This window comes from Anser cygnoides, chromosome 4 (assembly GCF_040182565.1).
Source record: "Anser cygnoides isolate HZ-2024a breed goose chromosome 4, Taihu_goose_T2T_genome, whole genome shotgun sequence".
Classification (NCBI taxonomy): Eukaryota; Metazoa; Chordata; class Aves; order Anseriformes; family Anatidae; genus Anser; species Anser cygnoides.
This window is the reverse complement of record NC_089876.1, coordinates 263,299-286,367: the sequence shown is the minus strand read 5'-3', so window position 1 is coordinate 286,367 and position 23,069 is coordinate 263,299. Positions and strand designations below refer to the sequence as shown.

The window sequence follows — 23,069 nt, the reverse complement described above, 5'->3', positions numbered from 1 at the left end:
GCTGCTTCTTGTCCCTCCTCGCCCTGGCTGTGCCCCCACCCTGCACTGGGTTCTGGCCCTCCTGGGCTCAGGGCTGTTACAGGGCCCAGGCCTCCGCTCCCCACCACACACACAAAAACAAAACAACTTTTTTCTTTAGCAAAGCCAAGCCCAGCTCTTTTATAGAGATAAAAATCCATTTCAAAATAACAAAAGTGAAAGCGAACGTTGGGGGGGGGGGGGGGGCACCTCTGGCTACTGCACCCAGGGGATGCCGTGCCTTGGCCATGGCTCCCCTTGAGGCCCCGGACTGGGCATCCCTTGGCACCCTAGGGTGCCATGGTCTGGGGGAGAGGCTCAGTGTGCACGCAGCCTATGCTGCTGGGCTGCATCCACCACCTGCCAGGGGCTCCAGGGGCTCCAAGAGGGTTTGGCGTAGGGGTCCTGACAGCTGATGCGCACCCGCTGCACATGCCCCCGCACGATCGTCTCCTCCGCGCCCTCCACGAACTTCTCAACCTGCAAAGGGTGGTCAGGTCACAGCCACGGGGAGGGGGCACTGCCACAGGCACTGCGGGAGGCATTTTCCAGGGGAAGGTGCAGGGCACGGGGCTGGGGGCACAGCGGTTGGGGTCACCGACTTCCCAACCTAGACTTGAGCCGTGCTGGCAGAGGGGCAGCGGTGACAGCTGCTGGGGGGGGGGGTGACAATTTCCTGCACCCCCTGTGTGCCACTGAGCAAGTCACTGCTCCTCACGACACTCCTGTGCCAAGGGGGAGGCCGAGCTGGGGCGGGGGGAGCACGGGTGTGGGGCAGGGCAGGCGCAGGGTAGCGAGGCCATGGGGCAGCGCGAGGCAGAAGGGGCGTAGGGCAGCCGTGCAGTTACCTGGGTGCCATTGGAGAGCTCGTACTGCAGCCGGTACAGAAGAGCAAAGTAGGACTTGGGGAGCGGCCAGGAGGCTGGGGGGGCCCAGGCCAGATGGAGCTGCCCCCTCTGCTGGTGCACGGTCAGCTCCTGGGGCGGATCCGGCCGCACTGTGGGCAGCACAGAGCACAGCGGGGGCTGAGCACGGGGCACCGCTGCCCAGCCTGGGGCCGGAGCCCTCCCAGGAGGCCCTGGCACCCAGACCCCCACCCTGAAGGTGTCTCCCGCACCCTGCTGTTGCTGGGTTGAGCTCACCAATGTCACGGATGAAGAAGCGGGGGGAGGTGAAGTTGAAGAAGGAGGTGTCCGAGATCCCCTCCAGGCGCAGCTGCAGTTGGTGCAGCTCCTCCGCGAAGGGGCAGAAGGAGGGGTCCGTGAAGCTGGCGTTGAACTGGCCGCCACGACCGGCCACCGGTACCCAATCCCCCAAGGATCCGTTACTGCGAAGCAAGGCAGGCGTGAGCGCTGGGCGCCCGCGGGGCTGGGGCCAGGGTCCCGGGTACCCACCTGCGCGTGAGCCGGGCACGGAAGATGGCAGAGCGGGGCCCCGTCCAGGAGCAGCGGAAGGAGCCGCGGTAGGAGTCAGCCTGGCAGGAGACGTCCTTGCCCTCCTCCTCACCTGGTGGGGCCAGGGGACAATGGTTAGGGTCGGCTGGGGCTGAGGAATGGTGCCCCTTCCCCAAGCAGCATGGGCAGGCTGGCTCCGCGGCCGGGCTCCCAGGGGTCCTGTGCAGCCCTGCGCAGGGCATCGCCCACCTTGCAGGCTGTGGCACGAGCCTCCCTCATCACGCTACGTGCCTGCCTGGTGTTTCCTCGTCCCCCGCCTGCCCCACACTCCCTGCACCCATCCCCGCCCTGCTGTCCCGCAGGGCTGTGCCAGCCCCCCCTTGCCCCGGCCCCAGGTACCGGTGTCCCTGACCACCACGTAGGTGGTGTCCAGCAGGACGCCGCCGGCCCAGCAGCTGTAGTTGCCCGTGGCCGGCAGGTCCAAGCCGAGGATGGTGAGAGTCCGTCCCTTGGCCACGAGCTCGGCCATGGGCTCCAGCTCCCCGTTCTGCGTCCAGGTCACTTGCTGCTTTGAAGTGTTGCATTTCACCACCAAGTCCTCGTTCAGGCTCCCCACCACAACTGGGGATTAGATGCAGAGGCTGGGGTCAGAGGCAGGTCTGTGCTGTGGGCAGCCCGTCCCCTGCGCCCTCATCCCGACCCCCAGATCCACCCTTCCCCATGGTCCCCAGCCTGCTCCGTCACCCCCTGTCCCCCCCATGCCCCCAAGCCTGCAGAGCTGCCCCAGTCCCGGGCTCACACGGCCCTGTGCCAGAGGGATGCGGGTGCCCCCGGTCCCTCCAGCTGCCGTGGGTCCTACAGCCCTCCCCACACCAGGGTGCCCCCCTCTGAGGCCCCAGGCCCCCCACAGTGCCCGGGCAGGGCAGGACTCACTCTTTGGGGGAAAGGCAGTCAGGGCGTCCGCGGGGGTGAGGCACAGCGCCAGTCCCACCAGTATCAGCATCTGGGAGGGGAAGGGCAGCGCTGGGGGAAGGCAGCCCCGTGCCAGGGCAGGCAGGCAGCCGTTCCCACAAGAGGAGCCGGGCCAGGGTGCGGCCGGCAGCGCGGGCGAGGGCACAGCAGCCTCAGCCAGGGTGGCAGCAGGTTTGGGCAGGAGGGAGGGGAGCGGAGCCGTGGGGGCAGCGGCTGGGAAAGCCCCGCACGGGGCGGGCAGTGGGCGCAGCACCCGGCCCTTCCCAGTGCAGCCCCGGGCAGGAGGAGCCCCCTGCCTCCCGGCGCTCCCCAGCGCTCCCCAGACCCCGAGGGACGCCCGCTGTGCTTACCTTGCCGGCCATGGCGTGCGCTGCTCCTGCTGGCTCTGCACGGGCTGGGGCCGGTGAGCTGCGGGGTATATACTGAGCCGGGACCCTGTGGGGCTGCCCCAAGGTGAAGCCAAACCACAGAAGCATCACAGTTCTCAGAAGAGGAGAAAGCTGTGCGGGGTGGAGCTGAGAAGCGGTACCCACGCTCGGTCTCCAGCCTCGCTGGGCACGGGCGCTGCCCGTGGGCACCAGGAGCGCGGCCAGGCTGAGAGCAGCCCCCTCCCAGGGGGCCCCCTCCGAGGGGCTGCGGGGTGAGGGGGCGGTGCGAGGCCCCCCAGGACGGTGCCAGAACCCTGGGTGCTCCCAGCTTCCCCTGAGCTCAGGACCGGCTGGAGTTTGCGCTGAGCACCCTCACCCTGTGCCCTGGGAGAGCAGGGAAGGGACGGCCAAGCTCCGGCAGCGCCGGGCCTGGGGGCGTGCAGCATGGCGGGGGGCACGGCCCCGGCTCTGACACCAACCCCGGGCAGCACCGGCTGCAGGTGCAGTGGGGCAGGGGCAGGGGCCCACAGGGCAGGAGCCCACCCTCAGGCAGGAGCCGGCCCCTGCCCTGCCCCGCTCCCCTCGCCAGGTGACAGCAGCCTCCAGCCCCACGGCCCAGCGCCTGGCAGCCCCGCTGTGACACAAAGGGACAAAGGCCAGAGAGGCGCTGCCATCCTCAGCCAGGGGCAGGGACACCCCCCCGCCCAGAACGAGGTGCCCTGGCACCGCCACCGAGGCAGGGACGGGGACAGGGATGGGGATGCTGCGGGGGGCAGGGACGGAACAAGGGGCAGCAGCCTCGGGCAGGGGTGGCTGCAGCCCCCTGTGCTGGGGGCACTGCGGTGCCAGGCTGGGGAGGATGGGGGGCGCGAGCTGCACCCACTGCTCCCACTCACGTACTTTCTGGGGTTCCTAGAAAGCGAGGGGGAAGTTCAGGCTCCAGCGCGGCTGTGGGTGGCGGGGAGGCCCAGCCTTCACCTTTCTGCTCAGACTTCGAGGCGCTGCGGTGGAGGACGGAGCCCCCGTGCCCCTTCCCAGTAACAGCAGAACCCCCGCCTGTGGGCCAGAGGCATGGGGGGGCGAGCAGCACCCCCGCCAGTGCCGGGGGCAGCTCAGGAGCACAGCACCCCCCTCCCCTCGGTGCCAGGACCCCCACCCTGCCCCCCGGCCTGAGCTCGCTGCTGCAGCACGGGGCAGGGTCGCGACTCGCAGCGGTGCTGGGGGAGAGCCCCCCACGGCAGGAAGGGGGACCCTGAGGCAGGGGCAGGCGGCAGCAGCTGCCCACAGGGCATCGTCCCCTCCAGGGAGCAGGGAACTTGGCCGTGATTCCAGCCTGCCGCCCGCCTCCACCGCCAGCCACAGCTTCCCCTCTGCTTCTGCAGAAGAGAGCACACGCGCAGAGGGGAATACCTGGCGCAAAGGCCAGGGCTGCCCCTTGACGGGACCAGGAGCAGCGGCGCAGTACCCAGAACTGGAGGCAAGTTAGCAAGAGGGGGATGCATCACGCTCAGAATCCCCCCGGGATAGGGAGAGGAGGCTGGGCTGTGAGGGGTCAGTGCCATGGGAAGGGGGGGGTGAAGTGGGAGCCATGGCCCTGAGGGAAGCAGGACCCCAGGGAAGGAGACGGCCCACCCTGCCCCCAGCCCCTTGGAGTGCAAACACCACACAAAGCCAGGAGCAAAGGTCACAAAACTTTATACAGGAGAAATCCACAAGCGGCCCCACAGCCCCTGAGGGGCTGCCCCCCGCCTGTGGGGAGGAAGAGGGGCAGGGCCAGCAGACGTAGGGGAGGCTCCCCACCACTGTCCTGGTCCAGGGACGGGGCCAGCACTCCTCAAACCCGTGTGTTTTCCCTGGGGACGAAGGCAGAGGCCAGTCCTGCGGCACGGCCGTGGTGCGGAGCTGTCAGAGCAGCAGCAGAGAGCCTGCACCTCCCCAGGATGGGGTCAGCCCTCGTAGCAGCGCCGTCTCCCCGGGGCTCCCTGGCCCCTGCTGTCCCAGCCAAGCCGAGGTGGCTCCGGCGGCTCCCGCTCACTGCAGCACGCAGACGTCCTGGTTCTCATCGTCCTCCCTGGCGGCCGCCTCCCCCAGGGGCTCGGGCACCACAGGGACATCCTCTGCGGCCACCACCTTCTCTCGCAGCTCCATGAGCAGGTCACGGCTCTCGCTGGGCGGCAGGTTGCTCAGGTAGTACTGGGGTGCCAGCTCCACCAGCCTGCGGGGATGGAGAGTCAGGGAGGGCGGGGGGCCCCAGGGACCTCGCTGGAAGCAGCCTCACACCCCCCCAACATGGGAAGAGCTGTCCCCTGGGGACAGGAGGCGCAGGCCAGGCATGGCCCCAGGGTGCTGCTACAGGCCCGGAGCCAGGGGTGGACGCAGCCTGGGCATGACCCAGCCCTCCCCATCCCCGAGGTCCTCACATCTGGGGCTGGATCTCTGAGACCACGCGGAGGCAGTTGTCCTGCGAGATGGTGAACTCGTGGTAGAGGACCCAGGGGGGCAGGCGCTGGGGGGGCTGCCGCAGCAGGTAGCAGCAGGCGGGGGGCAGGTGGGCCACGTGCTTGTGCGTCAGCATCACGTAGTTGCCGGAGCCATCGATGTCCCGAGCTACCTGGGGAGTGAGGGCGAAGGGAGGGAGGGAGGGAGGGGGGCTGCCTGGCACTGCCCCGGCCCCAGCCAAGCGAGCCCCTCGCAGCCCCCCCCCTCACCTTGAGGAAGTAGCCGGAGATGAGCGCTCGCTGGATGTTGAGCACGTTGGCGTCAGTGCCGAAGGCGGGGGGCGAGACGGGCAGCTCGATGCGCTGCATCACTTCCAGCAGCTCAGCCCGCACGATGCCCGCCAGGCGCAGCGCCTCCCCGCTCACCCCGTGCTTGCGGCACCAGCCCTCGTCCGCGTTGTCTGCGGGGAGAGCGGGACGGGGCTGTACGGGGAGCCCGGCCCCGGGCTGGGACCGCCCTGCAGCCAGCCTGAGGCGCCTGGGGGCTGTCCTGAACTCAGCTCTCGTGCCTGCCCCAGGAGCGAGGGAGCTGTGAGACGCCGGCAGGTGCTTCCGCACTTCCTGGCCCAGCACTTACGCTGCTGGAAGGCGTTGAAGATGTTGATGAGGGTGAAGTGGTCTCCGTCCGGGTGGAGCAGGGCCCGGCGGCGCGTGGTCACAGCCTCTTCCAGGCGCGTGGAAGGGGGCACGAAGCAGGGGGGGACTGGGGACGGCGCGGAGGGGAGGTCACCACGTGCTGCCACCACCACGCTCCCGGTGCCGGCTCCTGTGGGCTGCACCGCACCCCCGCCCCACGCCCCGAGCCCCGCAGGGTACCTGTGAGCATGGCGGCCAGGCTGACCATCTCCTCCACGCAGTCGAACTCGCAGGAGGCGATGAGCGCCTTGGCCAGCTGGGGGTCCAGGGGGAACTCCGACATGATGATGCCCACCTCCGACAGGTTCCCGTCGTCATCCAGTGCCGCCAGGTAGTCCAGGTCCTCCAGCGCCTGCATCAGTGACTCGGGGGCTGGGGCAGGACATCAGCCGGCTGCCGGCGCCAGTGGGGCCAGGCAGCCCTGCCACCCCCCCGTGCTCCCGCAGACCCCCTCTAGGCCCTCTCCAGAGGGAGCCTGGGCCACAGCTACGGCCACGTCCAGCTTCCAGCTCCTCCTGCACGGCCACCCCCAGCACACCCCTGCCCTGGCGCTACCTGGCCGGTCGAGGAAGTCGCACTGGCCCATGTCAGCGATGTCCAGGCGCTTCAGCAGCAGCACGAGGCGGCTGAGGCTGGTCTCGCTGACGTGGGGCGCGGGGCTGGGGGGCAGGCGCTGCTCGAAGAAGGCCTCCGAGTAGAGGCGCAGGCAGGTACCTGCGGGACGGGGGCCGTGAGCAGGGACGGGGCGGACGCCGCCTCCTGCCGGAGGCGAACGGGGCACCCCCCGCACACACCCTGGGGGCTGCCGGCAGCTCGCTGCATGCGCGACTCCGCCTGGCTCCTGCTGATGGGCCGCAGCACCTGGGACTCTGCTCGGATCCGGGGGTTGTAGACCTGCAGGGTCACGGGAAGGAACCCGCAGATGAGCCCCTACCCCCGCCAAGGCTCCCCCTGCCCCACCGCTGCGGAGACTGGGCTGTGCCCCCCGCACACTGGGGCATGACGCAGCAGGGCCAGGACGCGCGGCCGACCCCGAGCCCAGACTCCCACTTGCCGTGCTGCCGGCTCGCCGCAGGGCAGAGCCAGGCCCCCTGTCCCCGCAGCCCAGGCCGCCACACTCACGCTGCGCAGCTCCAGCCCCGTGTCGATGACAAAGCGCACGCTCCCCAGAGAGAAGGAGGAGTCCCCGAGCCAGTGGGTGACGACCACCCGCCGCTCCCGGCCGCCCTCCTCCAGCGCCTCGTACACCTTCTGCGCTGCGCGCCCGACGCCGGGGTGCAGGGGCAGGACCAGCAGCGGGCCCAGCCCCGGGTTCAGCGCCATGGCTTCGGTCTGGATGGCCCTGCAGCACTCGGCGATCTCCTGCGAAGGACAGCGACACGAGTGACGCTCCAGCAGTGCCCAGAGCAGCAGCACATCCCCAGCACAGCCCTGTGCCCGCCTGGCTGCCCTGGGGGAAGGCCCCAAGAACCCACCGCACCCAGAGCCGAGGCGTCCCAGCCCAGCGGACACCCCGCACCTCTCCTGGGGCTTCCCCAGGCACAGCAGACAGCCCCCTCCCCACCTCCCCCATTTCTCCCGCAGCAGCGGCGCGGCGCTGCCCTGACCGCCCGAGGCGCCACAGCCCCACCTGCTCGCTGGCCAGGAAGAGCAGGACGTGGCCGGGCTCCTGCCGCCGGTGGATGTCCAGCACGGCCTGGCAGGCTGCGGCGACGCGGCCGCGGGCCGGAGGGTCCCTGTAGAGCACCTGCGGCTGCGGCCCCGGCCCCGGCACCCGCACCACGGGGGGGTCCCCGCAGAAGGCGCGCAGCTGCTCCTCTGCGGCCGGCGAGGTGACCACCACCACCTTCAGCTCCGGGCGCTGGCGCAGGACGTCCTTCAGCAGCCCCAGCAGCACGTCCGTGGGCACCGTGCGCTCCTGCGCCTCGTCCAGCACCACCACTCCGTACTGCCGCAGCAGCGGGTCCGACGTCATCTCCCGCAGCAGCATCTCGTCCGAGCAGTACCTGCGTGCGCCGAGCGGGACCCGTGTGTGTGCCCCAGCCCCGAGCGGGACCCGTGTGCCCCAGCCCCGAGCGGGGCGCAGCTGCAGGGCGCCCCTGGCTGTGCCCCCACAGACCCCCCCACGGGAGCACCTCGCCCACCCAGCGGCAGCAGCCCCGACCCGGGGGAGGCGCCCCCCCTGCCCCGCTCCCCTAACGAGGCCAGGAGGGATTAAGAGATTACGCCACAGCCGGGGAGCTGAGCAGGATTAGAGCGCGGCGCGACCGGCGCTGCCAGCACCGGGCAGCCCAGAGCCCCGGCCCCGCACCTCAGGATGGTCTCGGTGGTGCAGCAGTCCTCGTGGGGGACGCAGTAGCCGACCTCGTGGCCCAGGTTCAGGTCCATCTCATCGGCCACGCGCAGCGAGAGGCTGAGGGCGGCCAGGCTGTGGGGCTGGGTGCAGGCCACCAGGCCATGCGCGAACTGCAGGGAGAGGGCATACTCCGCGCACCACTGCGGGACCTGCGAGGGGTGGCGCCAGTCGGGGGCCTGGCAGCAGGGCCCTGGGCACGGGGACGCTCCATCCCCACCCCGAGCAGAGCCCCCCGAGCCCTCCCCGCGGCAGCGCTGATGCCCAAAGGACCTCCTGTACCAGGGGCACCCAGGCACAGGGGCACCCACAGCTCCCACGAGCGCTCCGTCCCCAGTACCCGCCTGCACCACAGCAGCGAGCTCCTCGGCCTCATCGCCCCGTGCCCGGAGCTCCCTGCCTGATCGCAAAGCCCCGCGGCCCCGGCCCTTGTGTTAAGGACGTGGACAGCTCCCGTCTCTATCTCACCATGCCGAAAACCTCAGCAGAGGTAACGTGCTACCCGCACCGAAGCCTTGGCTGCTCAGTCCCTCCCTCGGGGAGCAGCCGTTCCTCCTCTGACTGCTCCCCGTTGCCTGTCTCAGCTCCTCTCCTACCATGCCCAGGGCTTGGCACTAGGAGCACGTCCCCAGCAAACCGCCGCACCTGTGCCTGAGTTCGCGGAGCTGCCCCTTACTCCTCTCCTGCAGCCTTTCCTGCAGCTTGCCATTCACCTGCCAGCAGCACGCCAGCCCACCTCGCTCGTCCGCCCTGCGCCGCACAGCGCCCGCGGGCAGGTGCTGCCACGGCCCGGGGGTCACAAAGAGGTAGGGACCCGCCCCCAGAGCCCAGCACCCTGCTCGCAGCTCGGCAGGACCACGCGCCGTCAGCCCCACGGGAGCGGCCACGCCGCCACGCACAGCCCCACGCTCCCTCCTGCCTCCTCGCAGCCAGCAAAGGGGGGCAGGGGCGGCTGCACAGACAGCCGCGGGAGCAGCCGCAGGAGCTGGCCTGAGCGCCAGCCCTTCCCTCTTTGCGTGGGAACATCGTGTTTGCAGGCTGTCGTTGCACTGAGGCGCGGGATCAGGTGCCCCACGTGGATCCAGTTGTATCTCCTCTGCTCAGGGCACAGCGGCCTCAGGCTGAGGGCAGCCCAGCCCTGCGCGAGCCGTGCTCAGGGTCCCCGTTCCCTGAATCGGGCTCCTGGCAGGCCGCCCTTCGGGCTGAATCCCGGGCTGACCGCCGCACGCAGTCACACCCCAGGGAAGCGGTTTGGGCAACAGCTCCGAGCCCCGCTGCCAACTCCCCGATAAACCCAGGGACTGGGAGCTGCTGAGCTTCGGTCCAAACTGCGTCTGGCCCTGGGGAGGCCCAGGATTACCCCTGCAGCTCCCAGGCGATCCCGCCCCGGTCAAAGTCTGCGTGACGACGCCCCTAGGAGCTGTGCCAAAGGCTCTGGGCTGGGATGAGCTGCGCAGGTTTGCGGGCTGGGCCAGGAGCCCAGATCCTGGCACCTCGTGCCCGCCATCGCCCAGCCTGACCGCCCCCGGCCCCGGGAAGGGCCCCGATGCTCTCCCTGAGCGCAGCCGCTCCCAGCTCACACAGCGGCACCTCCCCGGCTCGTACCCAGGCTTTGCCCAGCGCCCATGTGCCTGTCCCAGTGCATCCCAGCACCACCCTGCCAAGGGCACGCTGAGGCCACGCAGCTCCCCGGTACCGTGGCCGAGGGCAGCGAGCGGAGCCAGCCCGCCCTGGGGCTGCAGCGCATTCACCATGCACGTGGGACCTGCGGGAAGGCGGCCGCCCCGGCGCAGGACGTGGCACCGCCGCCGCTCCGAGCGGGAGGGACGGTGCTGAGCAGGGCGCCCAGCACCGCAGCGGCCCAGCCCGGCCTCCCACTCACCTGGGTGCTCTTGCCGGTGCCCGGTGGCCCGGACACGAGGACGACGCCGCTGCCGCCCTCCAGGTGCTCCATGAAGCTGTACTTGGTGGTCCACACGGGCAGCTCCCGGCGCTGCCGCAGCAGCTCATAGTAGCGGGAGGAGAAGGGCAGCCCGTCGTACGGGTTCACCTCCAGGTCGCCGTCGCAGCCCAGGGCCGGGTCGTCCTCCTCCTCCTCCTCGTCCTCCGGCACTGAGCCGGGGCCGTGCTGCCGCGGCGGGGAGCCCGGGGCCCCGCAGCCGGCCATGGCGTGGCGACGCCGGGGCTGCTGCTGCGAGTGGCGGGCGGAGGGGCCCGGCCTGGGGCTGAGCCCGGTGCCGGCCCCGGCGGGGCGCGAGGGGCCAGGCGGGAGGGCTCGGGGCAGGGCTCGGGGACGGGGACCGGGACCGGGACCGAAAGGGGCCGGCGGGGGCGTAGGGGCCTGGGCCGGGGGCACGGGGCGGCCCCGGGCAGCGAGGCGGGGGGCGGCGGGGACCGGGCAGCGCCGGGCTCCGAGAGACGGGACGGGACGGGACGGGGGGGGTCACCGGGCGGGGGTCACCGGGCCGCAGCAGGCCAGGGGTGTGACCGCCGGGCCGGGCCCTGACCGCACAGAACCGAGCGCCCCGACCCGGTCCGGGTCCGGGTCCGGGTCCGGGTCCGGGTCCGGGTCCGCTTCCGGTTCCGGTTCCGGTCCCGGTTCCGGCCCAGCCGCCGCTCACCTGCGCGCGCTGCCGCCACCTTGGGCCCTGCCTCGGGCGAGCGTCAGGTGACCGCCGCCGTCACGTGGCCCCGCCGCAGCCGCCAATCAGCGCCGCGCGGTGCCCGCCCCGCCCCGCCCCCTGGCCGCCAATGGCCGCGCGGCCCGTTGCTAGGCGCGGCCGTGCTGCGTGGCGCGGGGCGGGGCGGGGCGGGGCAGGGCGGGAGGCCCCGCCCAGGGAGGCCCCGCCCAGGGAAGCCCCGCCCGGGGAGGCCCCGCCCAGGGAGGCCCCGCCCCACCGGACCGGCCCAGGGCCCCCCCCCCGCGGCTCCCCCCGCCCGTCCCGGCCGGGCCCCGTCCCGCGCCCCCTGTCCCGGGCCGCCGTTCCCCGGTGCAGCGGGGCCCCGCCGGGCGCAGCGGCAGCCCCGGTCCCGCCCGCCCCGTGCCGGGCAGGCGGCACCCTGCGCGGGAGCCGGGCAGCCTCGGCGCGGGCCGGCAGGTGGAGCTGCCACACCGGGAACGCCGGGGGAGCCCCGCTCCCGAGCCGGGCACGGGGCTCGCGGCGGGGTCCGGGCCGAGCGGAGCAGCGCGGGGCCGGGCGGGGGGCGTCCTGCGGCCCGCGGGCAGCGCCAGTGCCGGGCAGCGCGCCGCGGGGCACCCGGTCGGTACCGGGCAGCCAGGCAGCCTGTCGGCGCCGGGCACCCCGTCGGTACCGGGCGGCCCATCAGTGCCGGGCACCCGGTCAGTACCGCGCACCCCGTCGGTACCGGGCACCCGGTCAGTGCCGGGCACCCCGCCGCGGCGGCCCCGCGGAGCTCAGGCCCTGCGCCCGCTCCGGGGCTGGCCGTGAGCGCTGGCAGCGGCGGGGCCGAGCAGCGGGGCTGGCGGTGGCACCGGGCTCCGCGGGCGGGCGGCGGGGCCGGCAGCTCCCAGCGGCCCGGGGGAGCCGCCCGCGGGCACGGCCTTGCCCCTGCCCCTGCCGCAGCCCCGGGGCGCCCGCGGGGCCGCCTGCCCGTCCCTCCGGGTGCGGGGCCGGCCGGGGCAGCCTCAGCCCCCCGCCGCCTTTGTCCCGTCCAGGCCGAGAGCGAGGGCGCCGGCGGAGGGGCGCGTTCCCGGGTCAGACCCGTCCGGCCCCGGGCACAGACCGGCCCCGCGGCCCGTGCCGGGCCGCCCGTGCTGCCCGGAGCCCCCGTGCCCGCCCCCCGCCCCGGGCTCATCCCCGCGCCCAGCTCCCTGCGCCCCGCGGCAGCGAGCGCCCGCTGCTCGCCTCAGCCTGCCCGTGTCCCCGTGGGGCTCCCCGTGCCCCCGCACCGGGCTGCCCGGCCGGGCTCCGGGCCCCGGGGTGGCCGGGGGCTGGGGACGGCACAGACGCACCCAGGGGCGACCCCAGCGCGGGAGCTGGGCGCTGGCCTGGTGCTGCCGACGGAGACACGGCGCAGCCGGGCGCCACGAGGGCAGCAGCCGGCTGCCAGCCCTGTCTGCGGGCCGGGGGCAGACCGGGGACGGGGCCCGGCTGGGGCTCCGTGAGCGGGGCAGGACGGCAGCGCCCAGCTCCCTGACCCCAGGGGCACCGGGCAGCTGGGGCTGCAGCGGGCGAGAGCGGAAGGAAGCGGTTGGTGCCGAGCCGCTGCTTCCCTCACCGCGGGGTGCTGCGGGGAAGCAGGGGCTGGGCACGGTCCCGTAGAGCCCCCTGTGCGGTGCCCGTGCTGCCAGACCTCGCGCCCTGGGGGATGGGGACAGGCCAGCCCCAGCTGGGCACACCAAGGCCTCGTCCCAGCGGGTGTCCTCAGCGCCAGAGGCTCCAGCCCCGACATCCCTGCTCTGGGCAACGCTCAGCTGGGGGGCTCTGGGCGCTGCAGCACGGCTGGGCCAGGCAGCCCCATCGCACCCCAGGCAGCCCCATCGCACCCCGGGCAGCCCCAGTCCCCGGACGGGCAGCGTGAGGGCAGTGGGCTCCGTGTCCGGTGCCCTGGCAGGGTGCAGGGCCGTCGGCCGGGTCCCACAGCACCCAGCTGGGCGTTGAGGAAGCGGAGGTTTGCACAAGCCGGTGAGGTGCACGTGACCCGGGGAGCGCGGCGGGAGGAACCGGCAGCTGCCCCGCGCAGGGCCCCGGGTCCCCGCACTGCGCCGCAGAGCCGGCCATGGCCCCGTGGCTGCCCACCAAGGAGGAGAAGTATGGCGTGGGTGAGTGGAGGCTCTGGGGCACCGGGGGCTGCGGGTGAGCGGTGCTGTGCTGGGTGGGGCAGTGGCGATGCGCAGCTCCCCGTGATGCTGGTGCTGGGAGGCCATGGGATGCAGGAACAAGTGGGGGGCAGGCGGGGGCTGCAGGGCCGGCGATGGGGTGGGCTGGGGGCTGAGCACGCCTGGAGGCTGAGCATCGTTGGTGCTGGGTGCAGATGGGGATCTGAGGGGCCAAGCATCAGGGCAGGGGTGCTGGGGCAGCGCCTCTCCAGTCCCCGGCACAGGATCTGTCCCTCCCCTCTGGGCTAGGGGTTGAAGCCTAGCTGTTGGAGCACAGGACCCTCCACCCCAGCACCTGCACCAGGCAGCACAGAGCCACCCCACTCTTTGCCCCAGGACCTGCTCGGGGCTCTGCTCCCACGCTCTGCGTGGGCTGCGGTAACACCCCAGCAGCCTTGCTCCCTGCAGCAGCCCCTGCTCGGCCTCCCTGCAGCAGCCCCTGTGCAAGCGGGCACTTCTCCTTGCGCTGCGCCGCCCCGTGCCTCTTCCCGTTTCTGGAGGGGCCGTTTCCCACGTCCCCTCCCTGCGCTGCCAGCAGCGGCCCCGAGCGAGGGCTGAGCCCCACAGGGGGCCTGGGGTGCTGCAGGGGGCTCTGGGGACCGGCCTGCGAGGAAGCCTGGTCTGGTGGGGGCTGGGGGCAGGAAGGAGCTGGCCCAGGAGTGAGCTGGGACCCGGGCTGGTGCTGGCAGAGGGCAGGATGGCAGGAGGGGTCCCCAGGCAGCTCAGGGCTCCTGGTGCTGCAGGGAGCCCTGGGGCCAGCAGTGTGTGTGTGTCCATCCAGGGGGTCCTGGATGAGCTGTGCGAGTCTGGGGGCACTGCACCCCCAAGGACGTGAGCTGGAGGATTGGGTTTAAGTGGCAAGGTTTTGTAGTGGAGGGTGGTGGGCAGGGTCCCGGAGGGAGCTGCTGGGGGCATGCATGCCTGCAGGGGACAGTCCCTGGCGCAGCGTGCAGCCGGTCCTGCAGCCAGGGCAGGGCTGCTTCCACCCAGAGCCCCAGCAGAGCCGCCGCTGGCCCCAGCACCAGAAATAGCGGCAGGACTAACCGCAGCCCGTCCCGGTGCAGCCTGCGCTGCAGCAGGAAGCGCCCTGCGTCCTGCGCTCTCACCCCCTGTGCTGCTCGCGGTGGGCGCGTGCCTCAGGCAGCGGGGCCCAGCCCCTCGCCCAGCCGTGCAGGGGCTGCGGGTGGCTGGCAGCGCGGTGGGAGGGCGCAGGGCTTGGGACCACCACGCACTGGCTCTGGGGGCTGAGGGGTCCTGCCCTGCCTGGTGCCGTGGCAGCTGCGTGGTGGCTCTGTGGGGTCCCCTCCCACGGGCAGGGGCACCCCGAGGTGCTCTGCTACCGCCCAGCCCCTGCCCCCCTGGGATCTCGGGCAGCTCGTGTGCGGCTGGGACCCTGCACCAGCACCCCGGGGGCTGAGCGGTGCCTGTTGGGGTGGCTCTGCCCCATGGGGGAGACTGGGTGTGGGGCACCCTGGCCCCAGGGGGCTGTGCTGGGCGGGGGGGGGGCAGGCAAGGGGCCCCTGACCACAGCTCCTGGCCCCTCTCTCCGCAGCCGTGTGGAACTTCCCAAGCACCAACGAGCATCACCTCCCGCTGCAGGTCGGGGAGACGGTGCACATCCTGCAGGCGTCTGAGGGTAAGGGTTGCCCCCTGGGCTGTGCCAGGCTGGGGTACCCAGGTGCACCCCGGCACCAGGGCCTCGTGCCAGGGCCATCAGGCCCCAAGGCTGGCTGACGCTGTCACCTCCCCTTCCCTTGCAGGCTGGTACCGCGGGTACTCGCTCAGGAACAGGGCTGCCCGGGTAGGTGAGGGGCTGCTGTGGGGGACGGGGTGCAGGGGATGGCCCCGGCTGGGTGCCTGGCAGGGGTTGCACCAGGCACTGGGGGCATCGCCGGGCTGGGGACCCCCTGCAGGGTGCTCAGTCCCGAGGGAGTCCCCAGTCTTGGCCCCCTAGGACTGTGCAGGGGGGCACCGCATCCTCACCCAGCCCCTGCCCGTGGGTGCTGATGGCTGCTGCTCCCCCAGGGCATCTTCCCGGCCTCGCTGATCCACCTGAAGGGCGCGGTGGTGGAGCGCAGGGGGTAGGTATGGGGCGAGGGGGCCGCCTGCCCGCCCCGCTCGGCCTCGGGCCCCGCACCGGCAGCGGGGTGCTGCAGGGCTCTGCGTCTTCCCCAGGGCGGAGGAGTGCGTGGTCCCTGCCGAGATGCCCATGGTGCAGGAGATCACCACCACGCTGCGGGAGTGGGCCACCATCTGGAAGCAGCTCTATGTGGTGAGGGACGGTGGGGGACGGGGCCGTGGGGGCACGGGGACCCGGCGGGGGCGCCAGGGTGACCCTGTGCGTGGCGGCTGCCTGCAGGCGGGGCAGACGGAGCGGTACCGGCAGGTGAAGCAGATGATGTACGAGCTGATGGAGCGGCGCTCGCAGCTGCTCTCGGGAACGCTGCCCAAGGACGAGCTGCTGCAGCTCAAGAAGGAGGTGACCAGCAAGATCGACTACGGCAACAAGTGAGAGCGAGGATGGGAGCGTGAGGCGCTGTATCTGCCACCACCACAGGCGCTGTCTGTGTGGTGCTGAGGGATGCTTGATGCTCTGTCCCCCTGCTGCAGCATCGTTGCTGACCCGGCTTGCTGTCCCCGCTGTCCTGGCGTGCTGCTGGCTCTGCTTTCCACCTGGCCGACGGCTATTGCCAGTGAGCCCTGCGTGGGGCAGGAGCACGTCCCTGGTGCTGCTCTGCTCCTGTCCCCTCCCCGGCTGGCTGTGGCTGGCCACGGCCTGCAGGGATCATCCTGCCCCCACGCCGTGCTTGCAGCCCCGGCCCTGTGCCCACGGGTCCTGGCAGGATGCGCAGCCCCGCGTGCCCCCAGGAGCTGGGTCCCATCTCACCCATCCCGGCCTCCGCAGGATCCTTGCGCTGGACCTGGTGGTGCGGGACGAGGATGAAAACATCCTGGACCCCGACAGGACCAGCGTCATCAGCCTCTTCCAGGCACACAAGAAGGCCGCGCAGACCATCACGCAGCGCATCCAGGAGGAGACGGTGAGAGCCAGCGCTGGCCCCACCGTGCTGAGAGCCTTCTGCCCCACGTGCGGCCGGCTGGGTCGTGCTGTGGGGCCGTGCCATGGGGCTGAGCCACCTCCTGCCCCACAGTGCCCACAGCAGAGCGAGCTGGGCTGCAGCGCCCGCCTGGCGGCATCGCCCTCCCACAACCTCTACCTCTGCGTGCGCAACTTTGTCTGCAACATCGGTGAGGAGGCGCAGCTCTTCATGGCGCTGTACGACCCCGGCGAGCAGCGCATGATCAGGTGGGGCCCCAGGCGGCACGGCGCTTGGCAGGGGTCCCGTGCCTCTGCTCCCCACGGCATCCCCTGGTTGCGTCCCCTGGAGTGGGGCAGCCCCTGCCCCTGTTTGCTCTTGGTCCTATTGCTGGCGGCTTCTGCCTGGTCCGGGACCCCCGATGTACAGGGACTGGCCCCGGGTTCTCACGTCTCACCGTCCCCTTGCAGTGAGAACTACGTGATCCGCTGGGCCAGCACGGGCGTCCCGCAGGACATCGAGCTGCTCAACAACCTCAAGGCCATCTTCACGGTGAGCGAGGGAACTCGCCCTGTCCCCACTGGGGCTGTGGCTGGGAGGCGGCGCTGCCTGCTCGCTGCCCCCCTCCAGGCACTCAGCCCATGCATCCTCCCCTCCCCACTGCCCTGCCAACGTGCCCTTCGATGCAGCGTGTGGGGTGCATTGGGTCACCGTGCGCGGGAGGGACCCCAAACCCCACTGCAGCCGCTGTCCCCCACCCCCGTCCCAGCCCCAGCTCTTCCCCTCAGCGCTCTCTCCTTGCTGCTCCTTTCTCCTTTTTTCCATCACCCCAGCCCCGTGGCTCCCGGTGCAGTGCCTGCCCTGGCACCAGGGCTCTGCGCACCCCCCGTGGGCTGCCCCTCGCCCCCCGTGCCCGCCCTCGCCGGGCTTGTCCTGGTTTCAGCCGCCTCCGGGGAGGCAGGCGAGGAGCAGCTCCTGCTGACGGAGCAGGTTTCCGCTGCGCAAGCAGAGCCGAGCTGACCCTCAGGACGGCCCAAGCCATCGATATGCAGATGAGCCAGGAAATCAATGCAAATGAGCAGCATCAGCACTTCCAGCCCCACGGTCCAACTCCCCCAGCTCTTGCTCACCTCTGACCCCCGCTTGCTGCCGGCACCAGCCGCATGTCCCCATGCCCTGTCCCTGTGCCATGTCCTCCTGCCGCATCCTCGCAGGACCTGGCCTGGCTGGGGTGCCAGGAGCTGGGGTGCGGGACTGCCCCGCTGGGCCCTGCTCCATGGCAGAGCTGCCCCCCCCCAGTGAGCTGTGCCCGCCTCAGCCGCGCTGCCACACCGTGGGTACCCTGTGGGGCCATCGGTCTCCACCAGCACGGCGTTGCCTGGGGGTGCACAGAAACCCGGGGCTCCCTGGGACAGCGGAGCTTTGTGCCCTCCTGCCAAGCCCCTCTGTGGGGCACAGTAGCCAGGGCACTCCCCAGCCCCTGAAGGCAGAGCTCTGCACCCCCAGCTCATCCTCCCGGCAGCTGCAGGTTCCCTGTGGTCTCCCAGTGCTGGTAGAGGAGCAGCCTCACACGGTGCTGCCGGCACCCCGCTCACACCCCCTGTACCCCGCAGGACCTGGGCAGCAAAGATCTGAAGCGGGAGAGGCTTTTCTTGGTGTGCCAGATCATCCGGGTGGGACGCATGGACCTCCGGGAGACCCTCAGCCGCAAGCTCAGCACCGGCCTCCGTCGGCCCTTCGGCATTTCGGGTGAGCAGGGGCTCCCGGAGCAGACCCCGCACCGGCCTCTCGGCCAGCTCCCGCGCTCGGACCCCGACCCTCGCTCGCCTCTCTGCGTGGCCGCGCTCTGCCCGTGCCCCCCGTGCTCGCCACCTGCTTTCCCCAGTTCCAAGCCCGGTGCTGCCAGCGGGGACCCCAGGAGCAGGGGCCCCCCGGGAGTAGCCCTGGGCACCCCCTGTGGAGGGAGGAGCAGAGGAGCTCCCCGCACCCTCCTCCCCTGCCTTGACAAATGTTCCTGCTCTGAGTATTGATCCTCATCGGATGAACTTGGTAGGAAATTATTGATTTTAATTGGCCAATTAGCGTGCACTAGGATCTCAGCCACAGAGTAATTACCAGGTGAATTATTAACATACCGGCAGCTAATTGCGCTCTGAGCTGAGCATGTCCCTGGGGAGGGGGCCAGATGGATTGTCATGGTGCCTGCGGTGCAGTGCCCTGTCCATCCTGCACCGAGCCCCGGTGCCCGTGGGGGATGGAGAAGTCCCGGGCATGGCTTGTCTTGGCCAAACGGGAGCTCGGAGGCACCTGGCGGTGAGCAGCCGGTTCGTGGCTGGAGGGGACGCCGGGTGGGTGCTGTGCGCCCCGAGCCCCGGCTCTGCCCACGTGGCTGGAGCAGAGTGGGGCGAGGAGGGGCAAGGAGGGGGATGGCCCCCAGCTGCGTGGGATCCTGCACCCAGCACAGGGCCCATCCTGGTGCACAGGGCACATCCTGGTGCACAGGGCTGTGGTGCTGCCGGGGGTGCAGCAGAGACCCCCTGGGAGCTTTCCCATTGCCAAGCTGCGCCCGGGTGCTGGGTCCCAGCCTGCATCGGCACTGTGCCCGTTCACCACGGAGCCGTGTGGGTGTAGGGTGGGTCCCTGTGCAGAGCCCCTGTGGCTCAGCACCATCCGGCATGAGGTGGCAGAGGGTCCTGGTGGGACACGGGGGCCTCCTGGGGAGCTCTGGCCAGGCACAGAAGGATCGGTGCGGGGGGCACAGGCGAGGCGCTGGCTGCAGGAAGGGACCGAGCTGGCCCTGCGTGCGTCACCTGGAGGGTTTGGCACCAGGGCCGTGTCGCTGGGGCTGCAGGCACCCATGGCAGCCACCCCATGCTGCTGTGTCTGTGCCGTTGCAGTGATGGACATCACGGACATCAGCAAGGGGAAGTGTGAGAGCGACGAGGACAAGCAGCACTTCATCCCTGTGCACCTGTGAGTCCTGGGGCTGGGGACAGGCAGGGAGGCAGAGCTCCGGTGGCTGAGCTGGCATGGGGACAGCGGCAGTAAGGGGCGTCAGGAGGTGCCAGAATCACAGAGCAAAGGATTTCTGTTAACCTTGGCTTTGCAAAGGGACTGTGGATCCTTGGGACGGGATGTCACCAGGTGTAGGAACCCAGTGAAGTCAGACAAAAGGCTATTTATATGGGCAAGGAGGTACTGAGAGAATCCTGGAACCCTGCTGGGGCTCTGCAGGGACACGGGTGTTCAGGGTTGGGGACCTTGTCCCATGTCAGCTGTGGATGCTGTCCTGCACCTTCCTCTAGGTGGGCTCGGTGGCGGGTGGGTTTGGGGGACCACGGGTGGGGGGGGTCCAGCTTGTTTTCCTGTCCATTGCTGCCAGCTGCAGGGCTCCCACGAGTCCTCCTGGCTGGGAGCTCCTCTGAAGCTCTCCCTGCTCTGGTGTTTGGCAGGGCAGCCGCTGAGAATGATTTCCTTCACAACATGATCAGGAAAGCGGTGGAAGGAAAGGACATCAACCACAAAGGACAAGGTAGCAGCTCCCCCCCGCCTCCCCCCCAAAACAAACAAACAAACAAAACCCTACAGTGGCCACAGGCTGCGAGGGTGGTCCCGGGCACAGCAGGGGCTTGGTGTGGGAACTGTCCTGACAGTCGGGACCAGGCCTTGTGGGGGTGGGAGGCGATCGCCCACCCCCCGAACACCTCGGGGCTGAGCCCCAGGGCAGGGCAGCTGCTCCTGCAGGGGCAACTTGTGGCGGCCGGCTTTGCCCAGCGTGGCACGGCTCAGTCCGAGCGCGGCTGGCCGTGGGGCTGATGTCCCTCGCTTCATCTCTGGCAGGGTTCTGGGTGTCCCTGAAGATGCTGTGGGGGGACCTGAGCCAGGTGCGGAAAGACCACCCGCACCTCGTGGACCGCAGCACGGTGGTGGCACGCAAGCTGGGCTACCCGGAGGTCATCATGCCAGGCAAGCGGGGAGGCAGCGCTGGCCTCCTCTCCCCTCCCCTGTGCCAAGCCTCCCTGGTGCCACGTGCTGCCCACGGGGGGGGTGCAGCAGCCACCCCCAGCAGGGCATCCGGGGGCTTTTGGGGGGCTGCAGGCAGGCCCCGGGGTGTGTGCATCCCGGGCAGCCCAGGAGAGGAGGCGGCTCCGCATGGGAGCAGTGTGGGGTGGGTGGGCTCATCCCTTGGTGGTCTCTTGGGGTCCTGGAGTGAGGCCATGGGGCGCCCTGGCTGCGGAGGGACCTGGCCCCGCTGACGGGGCTCTCCTCCTAGGGGATGTCAGGAACGACATCTACCTCACGCTGGTGCAGGGCGAGTTCGACAAGGGGAACAAGAAGACGCAGAAGAACGTGGAGGTGACGGTGTGCGTCTGCGACGAGTCGGGCAATGTGGTGCAGGTACGGCGAGCGCCAGGCCAGCCCCAGCCCTTGGGCAAGGGACCCCCCCCGTGCATCGCCCCGGCTCGGGCAGAGGCAGCAGCTCTGCGGCGTGCGGTGTCGGTACTGGTGCTGGCACAGACCGGCTCGAGCCCTTCTGTGGCAAGCTGCCACTCCTGGAGTTGTCCTTTGGGATATAGACTTGAAAAAATCACGGGAAGGGACAGGCAGAAAATTGCTGTCTCTTCTAGCTGTCTCAGGACAGCTAGAGCCCAGCCACTCCCGGCCACCCCTGGGCACGGGTTGCCCACAGCCCTGTCCCCGGGCAGGGGAAGGAGCCGGGGGGCAGCTCAGACCCAGCCTCTCCCACCTCCGTGCTGCCTGCTGCCTCGCCTCTCTTCCCAGGGTGTTTGCTTTCATTTCAAACTCAGTCCTTATCTGGCCCGTGGTGAACAGGTTTTTAATTACTGAGGCTCCTGCTGGGCTTTGCAGAGACGCAGCCCCCCTGCCCCTCTCTCTGCCCTAATGAGTTTCCTTTGGGGCAATGGAATTCAAGCCTTGAGCATCACTGGAGGCTCGTGCATCCTTCCTGCCTCCGTTCAAAGGCTGTGGCCAGCCCTGGTTGAGGCAGGTGGGGATGGGGAAGCCCTTGGCTGCCCCCGCCACCTGCCTGGGAAGCGATGCTCAGAAGGACGGCCCCGTGCCGGCCAGGTTGTGCGGGGCTGCGGAGGGGAACGCCGGCACAGGCTCAGGGCTGGGGGCTGTTCTGGGTTAGCCGAAGATGTGAAGTTCTTGGGGCCTTTGGGGCGCTTCAATGTGCAAGTCAGGCGAGTCTTGTCAAGAGCTGACCGCGGACATCTTATCCGCTGCTGTCCTCCCCACAGAACGTGATTTACCATGGGGCGGGGGACAAGCCGGCCAGCGAATACCGCTCCGTGGTCTACTACCAGCAGCGGCACCAGCGGTGGATGGAGACAGTGAAGGTCTGCTCCGAGGGGCTGCAGCGGGACCGCCCGCCACGGGGCCATGTCCCACTCCCCCTGCTCCAGAGGGGTCCCAGAGGGGTCTCAGAGGGGCTGGTTCCCGGGGGACGGGCGCTGGGGCAGGTCCTGCGGTGGGAGGCGGTGTCCGGGGGCATGGGCTGGTGGGGGTCACTGCCTCGCTGGTGCTGGTCCTGTGCCGCACCAGGCTGTCCCCGCTGGCTGGTGGACACAGCTCACCAACCCTGCACACGCACCGGTGTCTCCGATGCAGTTTCATCAACTGTGGAAGCAAAGCACGTGCGTTTGGACTTGGGCAGCCTGCAGTCCAGCACGTCGTTTGCCCAGGCTCGGGCAGGGAGGGGTCTGGGCTGGGCAGTTCACTGAGCCCTCGCCCCCCGAACTCACGTGGGCTTCCCTCTCTCAGATTGCTGTTCCCATTGAAGACGTCCACAAGAGCCACCTGAGATTCACCTTCAAGCACCGCTCCTCCAGTGACTGTGAGCATCTCTCTCCTTCACCCGTTCCTCCGCCCGTGTCCCCTGCCAAGGCTGCGCTGGCGGCAGGTGGCCCGGGGGCTGCAGAGAGGGGAGGACCTTGCGAGCGGTCCCGGTCTCGCTCCCGTGTGGGGACACCGGGTGTGCTGTGAAACCTGGATTCACATGCGGGAGGAGGCGAGCCGTCGTCCCTGCTTTGCTCGGTCCCAGCTGCCCATGGTGAGGCAGCAGATCTCCGGCACATCGCTGCCTACGCGTGCAGGCAGCTCCCTGGGCTCAGTGCTTGGCATCTGCTCTGCGTCTTGTGGCTTTTGGCTGCGGGGAGGCCGTGGGCTGCAGCGTGTGGCCGGGAGCAGAGGTGCTGCCGTCAGCTGCTTGGTGGAGCTGAAAATCCCAGGCACTGGGCGCATGCAGCACAGCCTGTGCCTCCCGGGAGCCTTCCCCAGGGCTGCCGCGGGGACGACAGTGGCCCCGCTGTGGCTGTGGCGCTGGGAGCGGCGCTGGCCGGTCCCGTCTGCAGGGAGGGTACCCAGGGCAGCAGGGACCTGCAGCTGGGTTGGATGCTCACAGGCCTGATCCTGCACCAGCCAAACCCCGCCTGCCCCAAACGCAGTCGTGTCCTCACAGGGTTCCCTGCCTCCCCTCTCTGCCCACCCTCTGCTTTTGGTGTTCTCTCCCTCCCTCTTTTCCTTGCGTGGCTGCTGCAGCCGCTGCCCCCAGGCGTGCCGAGGCATCCCTGCTGCCCACGGTGCTGCCCACGGTGCTGCCCGCGGCTCCCACGGCCCCGGCACCACCTCCCCGCAGTGCTCCGGTGGCAGGCACAGTGGGGGCTGCCTCTCCCTGCCCACCCCGCAGCTCCCCGGGCTGTCCCCACGCTGCCTTCACCTCCCCTGTGCTTCTGTCTCTCCCAGCTAAAGACAAAAGCGAGAAGATTTTCTCCATGGCCTTCGTGAAGCTGATGCGACCCGACGGCACCACCCTGCGCGATGGGGAGCACGACCTCCTCCTGTACAAGGTACCGGCGGAGCTGGACGTGCCGGCCCCGTCACCACCGCAGGTGCCCCCGGCTGCAGGCACCGCTGGCTCCTGCCCGAGGTC

At 70.5% G+C, this 23,069-nt stretch overlaps 3 protein-coding genes across 5 annotated transcripts in view; 1 reads left to right on the top strand and 2 right to left on the bottom strand.

The window, feature by feature from the left end:
- Positions 1–215: 215 nt before the first annotated feature.
- Positions 216–2,415, bottom strand: LOC106043190 (interleukin-12 subunit beta-like). Its single transcript, XM_013192529.3, has 6 exons — positions 2,346–2,415; positions 1,812–2,033; positions 1,413–1,524; positions 1,161–1,345; positions 867–1,015; positions 216–498 (listed from the first exon to the last, which is right to left on the bottom strand). The coding sequence occupies exons 1-6, from the start codon at positions 2,413–2,415 to the stop codon at positions 337–339; spliced, it is 900 nt and encodes a 299-aa protein (XP_013047983.2). The 3' UTR covers positions 216–336.
- Positions 2,416–4,430: 2,015 nt separating this feature from the next.
- Positions 4,431–10,954, bottom strand: DQX1 (DEAQ-box RNA dependent ATPase 1). 3 transcript variants are annotated; one of them, XM_066996944.1, is made up of 12 exons: positions 10,861–10,954; positions 10,122–10,430; positions 8,198–8,391; positions 7,517–7,892; positions 7,009–7,248; positions 6,681–6,780; positions 6,442–6,600; positions 6,067–6,258; positions 5,828–5,953; positions 5,461–5,651; positions 5,173–5,363; positions 4,431–4,967 (listed from the first exon to the last, which is right to left on the bottom strand). In XM_066996944.1, the coding sequence occupies exons 2-12, from the start codon at positions 10,404–10,406 to the stop codon at positions 4,784–4,786; spliced, it is 2,238 nt and encodes a 745-aa protein (XP_066853045.1). In that variant the 5' UTR covers positions 10,407–10,430; positions 10,861–10,954; the 3' UTR covers positions 4,431–4,783. The 3 variants fall into 3 exon arrangements, with proteins under 3 accessions (XP_066853045.1, XP_066853046.1, XP_047908036.1); XM_066996945.1 differs by having other exon boundaries at positions 10,122–10,427; positions 10,861–10,931; XM_048052079.2 differs by lacking the exon at positions 10,861–10,954 and having other exon boundaries at positions 10,122–10,525.
- A 1,928-nt stretch (positions 10,955–12,882) lies between these two features.
- The window catches only part of LOC106043193 (dedicator of cytokinesis protein 2-like), a 69,392-nt gene continuing 59,205 nt past the window's right edge, over positions 12,883–23,069 (top strand). The window contains exons 1-17 of the mRNA XM_066996921.1: positions 12,883–13,022; positions 14,632–14,715; positions 14,840–14,880; positions 15,105–15,160; positions 15,255–15,351; positions 15,439–15,587; positions 15,985–16,120; positions 16,232–16,386; positions 16,588–16,669; positions 17,731–17,866; positions 19,015–19,090; positions 19,570–19,649; positions 19,958–20,083; positions 20,391–20,515; positions 21,379–21,477; positions 21,902–21,974; positions 22,883–22,986. Coding sequence (XP_066853022.1) covers positions 12,980–13,022; positions 14,632–14,715; positions 14,840–14,880; positions 15,105–15,160; positions 15,255–15,351; positions 15,439–15,587; positions 15,985–16,120; positions 16,232–16,386; positions 16,588–16,669; positions 17,731–17,866; positions 19,015–19,090; positions 19,570–19,649; positions 19,958–20,083; positions 20,391–20,515; positions 21,379–21,477; positions 21,902–21,974; positions 22,883–22,986 — 1,662 coding nt within the window. The 5' untranslated portion in view covers positions 12,883–12,979. The remainder of the gene's footprint in view (positions 13,023–14,631; positions 14,716–14,839; positions 14,881–15,104; positions 15,161–15,254; positions 15,352–15,438; positions 15,588–15,984; positions 16,121–16,231; positions 16,387–16,587; positions 16,670–17,730; positions 17,867–19,014; positions 19,091–19,569; positions 19,650–19,957; positions 20,084–20,390; positions 20,516–21,378; positions 21,478–21,901; positions 21,975–22,882; positions 22,987–23,069) is intronic.